The following is a 13,669-nucleotide window of genomic DNA, read 5'->3' as shown; positions in this document are numbered from 1 at the left end:
GGATGCGAAGGTGAGTCTTGAGGTTCTCCATGCGGTTGAACTCTCGGTTGCAGACCGTGCAGCGGAACGGGCTGCATCCCGGCGGGAACAGCTGCAGTCTGGTCCTCCTGCTTCCCTCTACCTGCTGCTGACAACACTGCTGGAGCTTCTGCTGGCACTGTCCGTAGTGCCGCCGCAGCAGGCTGGGCAGCTGGAACGTCTGACCACAGGACTTGCAGGTGTAGAGGAGGTTGCGGCTGGGCCGTACATGGACTCCATAAACCTGTGGAGGGGCTTCTGAGATGGGAGCTGGTTCTTCCAGCTGGAAGATGTTCGGGAACTCTGAGGAGATGGACGGCAGATCTGTGGGTGGAGGGAGGTCGGTGGTCAGGTTTGGAGGATGAGCTGTAGAAAAGAAAAAAAAAAGTCACGTCAAAATCCCGTGTGGATGTGAAGGAAAATTTGAAAACTTTTTCATCTTAAAGGGTAACTTTGGTGTTTTCCAACCTGGACCTTATTTTCCCATGTAACTGTGTCAAAGTAACTTGTGGGGGACAACAAATTTTGAATTTAATCTAGTATTGAGTGACTATAATGTAAGTCTACAATGGAAGCCTTGTGACAATTGCACACCGTCAAACTGTGTCCATTAAAAAAGCTTTTTTTTTTTGCTAGTGATTGGCTCAGATTGTTATTATAAGTGTGTGACAACACGACCGAATTATTTCCCATAAGGATTACGTTGTAGCCCGTTTTGTGGCCCCTGGGTGCAGCGCTCTCACGCAATACTAACCCAAAATCAAAACTTGTTGTACCGACACAACACCAAAAAAAAAAAAAAGAAAAAAGGGGAAATGAGGTCCAGGTTGAAATTTCAAAATATATAAAGTTACCCTATAATTTCATTAAAACGGATGATGTAGATCCCAATTTTTTCTAGGCAGAAAATCTTTAACATGAAGACAAGAATAAACAGCAAATATATTGACACTCAATATATCTAAAGCGTATTTTTTTAAATGATTTGAGCATGACAGCATTCAAAATGTTATGAGAATACATTGCAGTCTAATTTGAAAGAGAAATTTGCAGAACTGTGGCGCCAGCACTTGAACACATGACGTTTGACTGTCACACATGACACAAAGTGGCTGATTACATATGGTCTGAATTGGTTTGGATGGACATTTAACACAATTCAACAATAGCATGCATATCTTTTATTTCATATTTCAAATGTAGTTAAAAGAATTATAATTAACCCCAGTCTGGTTAAGGCTGCTGAGTCTGATGGTATAAAATGGGCATTTTGTTTCTTTCACCCATGGTTTCCCTTCTTACCGTGAGCCAACATGGTGGAGGACAGAGGACTGTTTGAGTCTTGGCTCAAAATATCCAGCAATTCTGGTTTCCACTCCTCTAGCATTTTGGACTGGACTGCTGACATACACTCGGGGCTAAAATCCTCCACTTTGATGGAATCTAAACAGCAGGCTGAACCATTTCTGTCCTCTTCCGGCTTCTCCTGCTTCACGGTAACCTGCTCCAAACTGTCATCCCCACAGGGAAGCAGTGGTGAGTCGCGGGCTTGAGCTGCCAGGTCTCGACAAGGCTGGTCAATGTTTTCTACCATCATCACACACACACGAGACATCTCTTCACTGACTTCTGTAACAGAAGATCACAGGGTACGTGCAGGGAGCAAGGCAACACTAAACATTTTCATTTTTCTGTATTTTTCACTGAAACTGGAACATAGGAAAATATGTATATTCTTTAAATGGTCTAGTTTACACCCTCACAAATAACAAATACTTCAGCACATTTTCAGTGGGTGCCTTTAAAGTGAACACGAGGAGTCAACATAAAATGCACATTTACAGGGTTTTTAGTGTGTAGTGAATTTTTGTTATGGATTTCAATGTTGACGGCTGACCTGCACAAGCATCCATTATATGACCTTCTATATACTGAAAATAAATTAACAAAGTAAACCCGTGTTTGCATTTCAGCCATCTTCGTTACACACGAAATAGCAACTAGCAAGTGTGTCACTATACTTTAACACTCATTGGTAGATTACAGAGAGAGGCACCTAAAATATGAATCTCTGCTATATTTCTAGAAATGATGAGCAGGGGATGGACATTGATGACATCTTCAGGTAAAACAGGACAAAGTCTTACACCTTGGGCTGTTTAAATATTAGCAGCACATCACTAAGATGTCATGTAATTCATATGAAGTAAGATTTAAAACTTTATGTCCCACATTACATGATTTCATTATATTCTACTTTACATGGTAGGAAAGTGATACAACAGAATACAACAACTGCTACAAACCTATAGCCAAGGCATCACAAGCAACAGCAAATCCACTACTTTCCTCTGGGTCTGGAGCAGCATCACTGACATGCTGTGTCATCACATCATCGCCCGATGTCTGCTCTTCCTGTTTATGAGGCTGCTCTACACGGCGCTGACCTGCAGGGGGAGTATCACCTCTGACCCCCACTTCTGGATTTGGGCTTATTTGAGTGTATTTAAGGTGGTGCGGCCGGTGTGTGTGGTTGGAGCCATCGCGGGGCTGCTCTGAAGGAAGAGGAGAGCTGCCTTCTCTTTCCTCCCTGCGCGCAGAGTCCAGCAGAGCTTCGGCTCTCTGCAGTCTTTGTTTCAGGGACTCGTTCTCCCTTCGCATCTCCTCATAGACGTCTCCTGTCGCCTGACCTAATAGCTTGGTCACCTCGTGAACTGCGATCTCCACGGCCACTTCAAATGCTCCATGTATTGCTGCAACAAGCTCCTCTTGCAGGGACTGCACAGCCTCGGCTCCGGATGGTTTTAAGGCAGGCGGACGCTTTTTGGTCCCGATCAGTTGCGGCTTCATGGTGCATTCAAAGGCACTTAAATATGTGCAATGATTCGGTTAAGAAAAAATAAATAATAACTCGCTACAGACAACAGGATTCCCTAGCTATGGATTCCTTGTAGCGCCACAGCCTGTTTATATGGCAAATCCAGAGGTTTCACTTCCGCCGACAGCTCCTGACACCTGGTGGTGTAAAACGGAACTGCAGCAGTTATTAAAGAAATAGAGACTGACAAAGTAAGAGAGAACAAACTCAAGTTTATTATGTTAGCAAAACGTCTGAAAGGGTTCAAAAGGCAGATTTAACAGCAGGCATGCTGTCTTTAACAAGTGTCAGCGGTTCTTCAGGGCCTCGTCCATCATTCACGGCTTTTATAATGCTCCAAGTGGGAAAGTATCCAACCGGAAGGTCCGAGGATGGCCAGACTCATCACAGCCAGCACGAAGGCAGTTTGCTGTAGAGCATTTAACATGTTACTGTCATTAAATTCAATCAGAAACCAGCTGTAACGAACATTTTAGAGTCTAGACTACAGCTACAGGGCAAAATGGCAGAGAAAACGTAACGCTTGTGAACTCACCGCTGGACCAATGTTATCTTTAGGTGGTTTGCCATTGATATAACCTGCTCGCTGTTGAATCAGTACACCCGTCCTGGGAGCAAGAGCCCGTGGGGCCCTCAGCAGTCCGACCGACAGCACACACATGTTGGGCTTGGAAAGAAAAAAGGCTCGAGACTGGAGAAACCACCGCGAGAGACGTTGGGTGGGTCGGTAGGGTCCGCGCGCTTTAAAGCAGCTGTCCACCTGCTAATTGGTCTGATTGTAATTGGGCTGCCTTCAGGCGCTGTAGGAAAAAACAAATGAGATTTTTATAAGGTCAGCGTCCATGTGTGAAGTTCTGTGTGACAGTTCTTCTCATCAGCAGTTATTTAAGATAGTTTCTAGTATCTCGTTAATGATGTCATACATTACTTTAGTCCAGATAATGTCAAATAATATGTCACATGTTGGCCGACCGCAGTGTTTCATTCATTGATTATTAAAACTGTTGATTGTTTCAGTGCTTTTTTAAAGTATTGTGTTGTTTATGAATTTTAAAGTAGGCTACTGACTGACGAAGTTGCATCACATAGGTCAAACCTCCCCAGAAGCATAACACTGTGTTGTTATGGTGCATCGTTCATATAGTTCATATCCACAATGTCATGGACTGTTTTTAAAAGGGGGTCAAATGGATTTTATAAAGATTCACTCTTTTCACACCTATTTAAATTATAATAATACAAATGAACACAAATATATTCTCTATATATAGATAGAATATATATATATATATATTACCTCTATGTTAATAAACTACATTCAGGCTTCAGTCTGAATATCTCAAATATGTAACACACTGATCTTTAAAATTGTGCCACCTGGTGGCTACTTGTTATATAGATTAAATATATTCTTCATCATCAATCTAGGCTAGTTAAACAGAAATATACAAAAAGCTGCCAGTATAAGATGTGATGCAATGCAGGCAACAGGCACTGGGTATCAGCAGCAAGGTTCAGTTTGACTAACACTGAGCCGGATGGTTAAATAGCACACCCAGTAGGAGAGCTATATCTCCATTAATCTCCTTTATAAGCACTGTTAGATACAGACATGAAGACGGGCAGTGAATTAAACAATTCAGGTATCCAGTTGAAGAGTTAAAGGTCCAGTGTGTATGATTTACTGGCATTTAGTGGTGCACTAATGGTGCACTAATGGGAATATAGCTGTAAATATTATATTCCATTTCTGCCAATAGATCCTAAATGTTACACACTGGATCTTTAAATAGAATTGAAGAGAGGGTTGGTTTGCAGTGTGTGGCCATACTGCAAACCAATCTGCATTTGGGATAATAAAGTTAATTCCCATTGATACAATGTCAGACACACAGTATGTTGTTAAATAACACCTGATGCAGTGTAGTAACTTGTTGAGAGTTTCAAATTATTTTATTTTAACTTTATAGTCCTACTCCACTACAATTCAAAGGAAATACTTTTAACACAGTTAGTACTTACTTTGCACCAACTGGTTTGCAGATTAACATACTTAAATATGAAACACTATAGGCTAAGGAAACTGTTTAGGAACCAGACTGTTTTAAATAGCAGGTGTCTGTCTTGGCCTCTGCTTGTTTGTTATGTGGAACTGTTTTTTGGGGCTCTTTGTTTTCAGGTAAGCACCTCAGCACTGACGTCATTCATGGATTACTCTTTGATTATTCCTTTAAGTTCGCCTGAGGCCTCACGCTACTGACGTGCCAGGTCGGAAGTGGGTCGGCTCAGCATTAGCTGGTGTGAAGGTTGTAGACTGGAGGCTGGTTAGATAATCTGGTTGCCTGTTTGCCGGTGGTGCAGATGAGTTTGTCTCATTCAAACTGCAGAGGGGAAGGTAAGCACTCTCATTTTACTACACACTATACCAGTGTTTAAAAATTATTTGAAGGTTTTTACCTGTACTGTAAACTAAACTTAGCCTATAGCCTATTTCTTGCAAGACAGCTAGGATACTTTTTAGGGAGCTGATTTAGTTAATGCAGATGTTAATTGACAGTTACAAGAGAGCAAGGTGCTATTTGCTATTTCAGTATGACATAAAAACTGAAAAATACCAACAAAAACATACTAAGCACAATGTTATTTATCCCAATAATAGCCTGTCACTTGTAGGAATAGGTAGACAACAAACTTAGATTAAATCACAGAGCAACTCTCTGGTTCCCTTCTCTTTGTATATTGTCTAGTTAAAACGTATATCTCCAAAATGTAAGTTTGTCATGAAATAGCTGAGTTAACGGCTCAAACCATCCTGTCAGAAGGATATGTGTGGTCGAATTTATCGATACAGAAAGCTAGGACACTTAAACTGAATTTAAAAAATGAGCATCATCAGGTTTGGATATGTCAGTCGATTGAATGGACAGAAAATCATCTGCAATCTGTTTAAAGAAAAAATTCAAAAAATCTTTTTCAGCTTCTCAAATGTGAATATGTTGTGGTTGTCTTTGTCCACAATGATATTAGATTGAAATATTCTTTGAGTTTGTGGCTACTGGTCGGACCCTGACCCTGCAAGCACTTTGATTATGTCAACTTGAGATTTGGAAAATGGTGATGTTTTTTTACATTTTACATTTACATTTTACGTTTTCTCACATTTTAAGGCTCAAACGATTAATCAAGAAAATAGCAGTTTAATTGATAATGAAAATTATCCTTAATTGCAATACACCAGTGTGTTCACATGCATGTGTGTTACCTCTCCCTAAACACTTAAGACCTATAAGATAAGATAAGACTTCACACAGGAAGGGGTGGCTGAAGTAATTAGGGTTTTTGGCTGCAGCCATGGAAATGTATCTACTGACTGGAGCATTGAGCTTTTTTCTTTTAGCTCTTTTTTTGATCAATTTGGTCTCTTTCCTTTCTCCCCCTTCTCAGCTTATCTTACCTTCCCCCTTGATACTGCCCTCCACCCTCTCTACATGGCAGAGGCACCAGTGTCCACCTCCTCTGAGGATGGTCTGCCTGTGCAGTGGACATTTTCCAATCGACGCAGCAGGAAGCCAGGATGCTCCAACATCTTTTCAGGGGTCAACCTTCACCAGCTGCACAGGCTGTTCCGAACAGCAGGGGACAGAGATGCAGAACATCGGGCGAAGCTGGTCTGGCGAGGGATGGATGCAGATGTGGAGGGAGCAGAGGAGGCGAAGGAGGAGGAAGGGGAGGAGAGAGAGGACGAGGCAGGGCTGGCCCAGGCCTTGGTGGGGCTCCGAGTCAGAGCAAGGAATAAAGCGGGCATCAGAGTTGAAGGACACAGAGATCACAAGTGGCTCAAAGCATCAGGATATCTCAGGTAAGTGACAAGAGGCCAGCAGAAAAGGAAAGAAAGGATATAAAAAGTGATATGTAGCTGAGGAGTTAAAGCTGCAGTAGGTAACTTTTTATAAAAATGGACATATTTGCTGAAACTTTCATTATATCCTGACTGTAGTACATGAGACAGATAATCAGGGTTCCTCTGGCTCCTCCTAGTGCTCCTAATGGCATGTGCAAGAATCCACCGGGCCTGAAACAAAACAAACAGTCAGAGCCGAGAAAGATACAAAGACACTTTGGTTTGGCGTCTTGAAGATAATTGATTGCTGAGTTTCATTCCCGGCTTTGGTATTTGACAACCTTGTAATGAGACTCAACACGGTCGATTCATGCAAAAACCATTAGGAGCACGAGGACGATCCTAATCTGTCTACTGTCTTCTAACGATGGTATAAACAATGATCTGACCTTCTAAATGTTCAAGATACTTTAGTCTAGACTCTCTCTCTGTCTTGAAATGCAATGTATAAATTGTCATGTGCCTAACAAACTTAGCATGACCTCACAAGACTGTGTCCTCCTCTCTCTGCATACCACTACACACACACACACACCGTCTCTCTCTCACACACACACACACACAAACTGTCATGCTTTGCTTTCGACATTCCTCACTGAGACAAAATTAGATTTGTTGCAGGAGTAAATGAAGTGCCACAGAATGGTAAAATGGTGGTGTGAGTCTACAGGGGCGGTGTAAAAATGGTGAAATGCAACAATTTTTTTTAACCAAGCTAGCAGTATGACCACAGGTTTGAAATATCTCAATAAATATTGGGTGGATTACAATGAAATTTGGTGCAGACTTTTTTTTAAATATCCCCCACAGTACAAATACCTGCAAAACAAAAAAATGCAGACACTCTAAGATGGTGAACATGGCTAACATTATACCTGCACAACATCAGCACTTTAACGTAAACGTGAGCATGTTAGCACGTTGATGTTTAGCATTTAGCTCAAAGCACCATTGTGCCCATATAAACAGCCTCAAAGCTGCTGGAGTGGCTGTAGACTCTTAGTGCCACCAACTTTACTACTGCAGCATAATGTCTGTGCTCTGTTATATAGTAAGGTTTTGTCTAACTTGCCCTCCATCCCCCTCCTCCTTCTTGCCTTCGACATGATGTCAAAAATATTCATATACAATTAAAATAAAAACATAATTCTATTTTAAAAAGTGTATTTCATTTGGAGCAAAATAATGGCAAAGGTCAAAGGTGGCAGCAAATGCGTGTGAAAGTTAACAAGAAGAAATCTGGCTCTCCCACAGCCATGCCCACATTAGGGGAATTATGGTTGTAAAGAAACATTTGCGACTTTGTGCTAATGTCAACACAAATAACCTCAGGATAACAATTAGTTCTGTGCATGTTTGATGTTTATTAGGTCAACGGTTTGTAATTTACACAACCAGACCTCACATTTAACAGGTCCACAACAGCATTTTTATGTGGGAAAGTATTGTTAGGTAGTCTAAGGTGCTCAAATTATAATATGCACAGCAGGCCTGTTCAGCTAATCCAGAGTTACTTCTCTTCCAGGATTCAGGACTCATCATCTGGCTGCACTGTTGAGGATGAGCAGGCGGACACATCGCCCAGTCCAGGAGAATTGCTGCCAGCGACTGAGGAAGACATCTTAGAGAACCAAAATCCCTTCAAACCCTCCTCATGGAGGTTGGATGTGGCGAGACAGGAGTGTGCCAGACACTCTGAACGCTACCTTCACCGCATCCTCCACTAAAAACAGACTGGAACGATACACAGTGGTTGCAGATGTAATGCAGCTCAAGTCCTGAAATACAGGATGGTTTGGAAGGACGCGCTGTATTAGAAATAACCAATCACACTCTGGTTTTTATTTGTTTATATTTTATTTTGTTGTTTGTCCAATTATTTTATCAAAATATTCTATGCTTTTATTTATTTACTTCTACCCTATCTCTGTATATTTATTTGATCATTTCAGTGTTTTATTTTCTTTCTCTCTTTGTAAAGCACATGTCAGTGTTTGTTGTTTTTAAATGTGCTCTATCAATAAACTGGACATGACAATGCATTTTTTTTTAAAGGCACACCAGAGAAAGGCATCAGCTGGACAGTTTCATTTGCCAGAGAACACACGATATATTATCATGGTGAATGGGGGAGGATATTGTAACAATGTATTACATTTATTGTTTTTTAAGAGCACTTAAGTACATATCTAGCTTCGGATGTTGTGGGTTTTCATGACAAGTACATGAAGCAGGAACACTCATTTAAAATCATGATTTGACCGAGCATGAGCATATTATTGTTGGACTATAAAAATGTTAAATTACCTGCATTTATAATTATAGCCAGTGTTGATCAGAATACAGTAAAGCACGGGAGGTCTGGGTGAATTTTTCATGTGTGTGTGTGTAAACCTCTCATTCACAAACACACAACTCATTTGTATTAATGGAATATGTTTTAATTATAATCTATCATTAAATATTACATACAAATTATACAGTGCATTGTCACAATACATTTCATGTCAGTTCAGTACAGCAGGAAGTTACTTTGTCGTTTACCCAGGTCCACCCCACGAGCCAGAAAATTAACAGAAACCGACATGGCCGAGACAAGCAGGAGCTTGTGGACTGGGACTCACCAACCCCCCCTCTGCCTGCTTGCAGACGAGATAATTTGGTTCTCTTCACCAATGATTTAACTCATCAGTGATAGAAGAAAAATTAGGCGAGCCAGTCATAAGCTTAACAAAGAGTTTGTTTCTTTAACCAAGAGTGCCTCTGCTTTCCAACATCACCCCAGATGACTTACAGATCCTAATCTGAACAGTTAGGAGGAGCAGTGAGTAACTGTGAAACCAGTTCACAGGGCTTGTGTTCACTGTGTGACGTACACACAATTGAGTGCCCAGTTCCTAAAAATCTTCAAGACTTAACCACCATGAACACTTCTCCTATTTATTAAAAAAAATTACATGCCAATCTTTAGTAGTGGCACCACTGCTTTCACCAGCCCAGGGCTCTTAAATGCATGGGAGGGAATATGCAGGTCAATGTTAAAAGGCAGAGAGGTATGAAGACAAAAACAAAACATGGAATGCAACACCTCTCTTCCAAAATCAAAGCACGAGAGGCTTCTGACCGGTGTGCATGTGTGTGAGCAAACATTGCGTGCACCCAGGAGTCCAAAAGAAAAGTCTGACATGAAAAACTTCTTCTCTCACAGGGAAGGTACAGAATCTTCATCATTTAGGCGTTAATTCTTCTTTGACATCCACACAAGGCACAGAGGCAGATAGGGAAGATATGTTATGAAATTCTTCCTCTTTTGGCCTCATATCTCTACGCCCACTCACTCTTTTTAACCAAAATATCCATAAAGAGGAGGGGAGGGGAGGGTGATGACTAGTTCCATTTCCAGAACAGAAAACCTGTGCTCTCACATTCTGTCCCGTCTTCCATCCGTGCATCGACACTCCTCACTCCCTTTCCTCGCTCCGGCTTCCTGCTGTTCCTCCTCTTCCTCTTCGTGGAGTCGCTCCTACCACCAGGTGAAGAAGGGTCTTCTGCTCTGGAAACTCTGTGTGTAGGACTCACTGTTGGCTCTCTGAGGTGCTCTGGCTGTTTCTACGATTACTGGTGGCATCTGGACTAACTGCAGGGGTGTTTTACCATCCTTCAGGGCTTGACACAGGTTCAGGATCTTGGGATAAAAGAAGAGAAAGAAAAAACATGTTAAAATAAAAACACTTAGGTAGGTGAATTTATGCCTTAAAGCAAAGAGATTGGGCCATAGAGGCTCAGTTAGTTGCATATCAAACTGCTAAAAAAGAAGTGGTAGAAACTCTCTCTTTCTGTGAGTCTGTTTAGAGAGGAAAAAAACCTCACCTGCCCCCTCATTACGGCTACTTGTTTGTGAAACTGTCCTCTGTCGAAACCAGGGTCTTTCTGTGAGGCACAGCAGAAAATAAACAGATGTTATACATAATGTTCACAGCCACAGAACTGAGTCTCCTTTCTCTCCATCTCACATGTCCCCTTATTTATTTCCTGCATCCGTTTCTCATCCACATTCTCACATTCCACTTGCTTACATAATTACCACGTCATTCTGAAATGACACTGAACACTGAATCTGAATCCCTCCTTACCTTGAATAATTCATACAAGTCCTCTTCCAGGTCTTTGATGAAATTTGGGTCGGAGAGTTTGGGCATGACCAGCTCTCTGATTTCCTGGGAGAAAGGAACTTTGGCCTGGGAAAGCCACGCCCAGTAGAACGGGTCTGATGATTGAACAACAAAACTGTGTCTTAATGATTATGTACACTATTTGTCTAATACTACAGCGATGCAATAGCTGATCCATTTTAGCATGTTTTGGGGGAAATCTTTAAAGAAACATTTGCAATCAAAAAGGGACAAAAAGAAGAGTAATAAAATAGAAATATCAGCAGAGCAGTGATTGAAGTATCCGTGTTGGTGCTTACAGGCTCTCCAGGAATCAGGGTGTTTGAGGGGGAAGGCGAGGCCGTTGTCTATAGCTGCCAGCTTGATGATAGGATCCTTTACTACCACCCAGTCTGTGTCCTATGGAGATAGATATAGGTATCAATTAAAGACATATTCCACCATTGGGATCAGCATTTAAAAAAACATTAATGTCAACACTGTGTCTGTGTGTCCTCACCCTATTCCCAACAGGGTCCATGGGACAGTCATACTTCAGCAACCAGTTATCATTTCCCCTGTCTAGAAAAATACCAAAGCAAAATGACTCTAATTCAAAACTCCTACTCAAACCAGAGTAATGCAGTTTGTGCCGAGCAGTGTGACTACATGCCTGTATTCCTGATGATGTAATCGAGGACTACAAGCCGCTCAAACTGCAGCTGGAGCTGACGGTTGGTGTTTTCGGGCAAAGGCTCTGCTTCGAACCTCCGCAGCCAGAAATCTGCATCCTTGTATCCATCAACAAAGAGCTGGAAGGAACCAACCTGGTCGAAGAGTCGAGGTCTTTCTGTTAGACACTGGATTCTCTGGAGGTTAGGATCTGATTTTTTACACTGTAATGCCCCCTAAAACCCCCTAAAATGACTTTTTTTGGATTGAAAGCCCCAGAATCAAAATGGATCTTGTAATGAAATTGTCTTTTAACTGTTGCTTTTTTGTATTGTTGTCATTGTCACAGCATATTTGTGTATTTATTTTTGCAGCTAAAAATGAAATTTTATGTCAGAAATGAATTATAAACACATAATAACTTTTAGACCTTGGGTGGCAGTCCAATCCTGTGGAAGCGCTGGCCCACTTTAGGCACCTTCTCCAGGGCTAGCCTCTTTCCTCGAGACTTCACCCTGTCTATGGCACTGTAGTTGAATGTTTCACTCGCCAGGTACACAACCTAGAGTGCAAAAGATTGTTTAAGGGAGGGGGCATTTGCCAAATAGTTTGCTGCTTTTGTAATGCGGAGGCAGCAGCGTGCGTGTTTGTACCTTGGTCCTGGGAACGATGTTGAGCTCCAGTTTCTGATCGACCAGGCTGGCCCCAGCCTCAGAGAGGTAACCCTGGTTCAGGACCAGACAGTCGCGGCCAAAACAGCAGGGACAACACAGCTTCTGGAGCCACTTAGTCCACTTTGGGTTCAGCTGACCATAGGGCTCTTCATTCTTAGGTTTAAACACGCCGATGATTTTCTGTGGAGGGAGGTAGAGTGGAGAAAGTGAAAGTTGGGGAAGAGAGAGCAGACAGAGAGGTTCCGAAAAGGAAATACATTCAGGAATGGAAAAGAAAGGAAACTTTCCCTTCTGTATGAGACAATTAAATTCAAAGTGGAAAAGTGGAATATGCTGCAGGAGTGTTTTAAAATGACATTTGTTATACAGTAAAACTTAAAATCCACTGTAACTGACTTAAGTTGTTTGTGAAAAGTTAAACTACAAGCAAAAGATAAATTATGGGTGCAGTGTCATTTCTAAGTTATAGAAAATCACATGTTGCATTACGCTAACACACACACACACACACACACACACACACTCACACCGATTACAACATGAAACTTGGTCACTGAAGAGAATTATTTGCTCACAGAGAGCTAGCACATGACTACTAAGCACACTGGTGACTAACTACAGTAAGAAGTAAGACGAGTGGGTCATTGAATAAAAAACTTACACACTCAGCCTAAAATACTCTGTTTTGTAAGCTTTCAGTAAATCCAAAGACACACTTCCTTTTTTTATAACATGGACTGAACACAACAGTGTAGATAGAGGCACAGTTGGAAGACTGTATCACTGTGTTGCTCAAGACTTCTGCTGGATGGCTCCAGCAGTACTGATCAAAGTTTACTGTCAATAAACTGGCATGATTAGAGAAAGTCAGGAGGTGTTGTGAACGGTGAGAAATTGAAAGAAATGCTCTAAAACACGTATTTAAATAAAGTGATTACAAGTGCTGAGCACACATGCAGACATGTGTGCTCAGCGTCTTCTGTTTGATTAGATATTCAAGACTTTGTAAAAAAAAAAATGGGGGACGAGTATCTAATCTGTGACTGTGTTGTTTTTGTTGACAGCTGGTCAGAGATGGACGTTTACTGACTACCTGCCGCAGCACAATGAGCTGAGATGAACACCTGCCAGCACAGCCGCAGTCACATTGATAATAAAAGCATTTCAGGGGGAGCTGAGCAACCGGGTCAAAAAGTTAATTCAAGAAGCACATGCAACATTTATACAGCTTTGGTGTAAGCCAGCTCATTTTATAAAGTTGTCTGTATGTTTCTGATTGAAAGTGTTACAGGGTGAGGGAGGGAGGGAGGGGGGGGGAGACAGAAGAGTTCCGGCGTTAATCTCAGACCAACTCTCACTGGAACAACACGGGATC

General features: G+C 41.7%; 2 protein-coding genes and 1 long non-coding RNA gene across 3 annotated transcripts in view; all 3 read right to left on the bottom strand.

The window, feature by feature from the left end:
- The window catches only part of LOC118326757 (zinc finger protein with KRAB and SCAN domains 3-like), a gene marked incomplete in the record, with an annotated part of 8,956 nt that extends 5,951 nt beyond the window's left edge, over nucleotides 1-3,005 (bottom strand). Inside the window, 3 exon segments of the mRNA XM_035659821.1 lie at nucleotides 1-384; nucleotides 1,321-1,647; nucleotides 2,325-3,005. Coding sequence (XP_035515714.1) covers nucleotides 1-384; nucleotides 1,321-1,647; nucleotides 2,325-2,868 — 1,255 coding nt within the window.
- An 83-nt stretch (nucleotides 3,006-3,088) lies between these two features.
- On the bottom strand, nucleotides 3,089-3,678 carry LOC118326758. The gene is made up of 2 exons (XR_004796656.1): nucleotides 3,432-3,678; nucleotides 3,089-3,305 (listed from the first exon to the last, which is right to left on the bottom strand). It is a non-coding gene; the product is annotated as an uncharacterized LOC118326758 (long non-coding RNA).
- Nucleotides 3,679-9,216: 5,538 nt separating this feature from the next.
- The window catches only part of pi4k2a (phosphatidylinositol 4-kinase type 2 alpha), a 5,534-nt gene continuing 1,081 nt past the window's right edge, over nucleotides 9,217-13,669 (bottom strand). The window contains exons 2-9 of the mRNA XM_035659820.1: nucleotides 12,274-12,474; nucleotides 12,051-12,182; nucleotides 11,622-11,775; nucleotides 11,469-11,530; nucleotides 11,269-11,368; nucleotides 10,931-11,064; nucleotides 10,668-10,727; nucleotides 9,217-10,482 (exon numbers count right to left, since the gene is read on the bottom strand). Coding sequence (XP_035515713.1) covers nucleotides 10,321-10,482; nucleotides 10,668-10,727; nucleotides 10,931-11,064; nucleotides 11,269-11,368; nucleotides 11,469-11,530; nucleotides 11,622-11,775; nucleotides 12,051-12,182; nucleotides 12,274-12,474 — 1,005 coding nt within the window. The 3' untranslated portion in view covers nucleotides 9,217-10,320. The remainder of the gene's footprint in view (nucleotides 10,483-10,667; nucleotides 10,728-10,930; nucleotides 11,065-11,268; nucleotides 11,369-11,468; nucleotides 11,531-11,621; nucleotides 11,776-12,050; nucleotides 12,183-12,273; nucleotides 12,475-13,669) is intronic.

Source organism: Morone saxatilis, unplaced genomic scaffold (assembly GCF_004916995.1).
Source record: "Morone saxatilis isolate NCDOM2014 unplaced genomic scaffold, NCSU_SB_2.0 Contig17, whole genome shotgun sequence".
NCBI classification, from domain to species: Eukaryota; Metazoa; Chordata; class Actinopteri; family Moronidae; genus Morone; species Morone saxatilis.
This window is presented reverse-complemented; position numbering and strand designations above follow the sequence as displayed.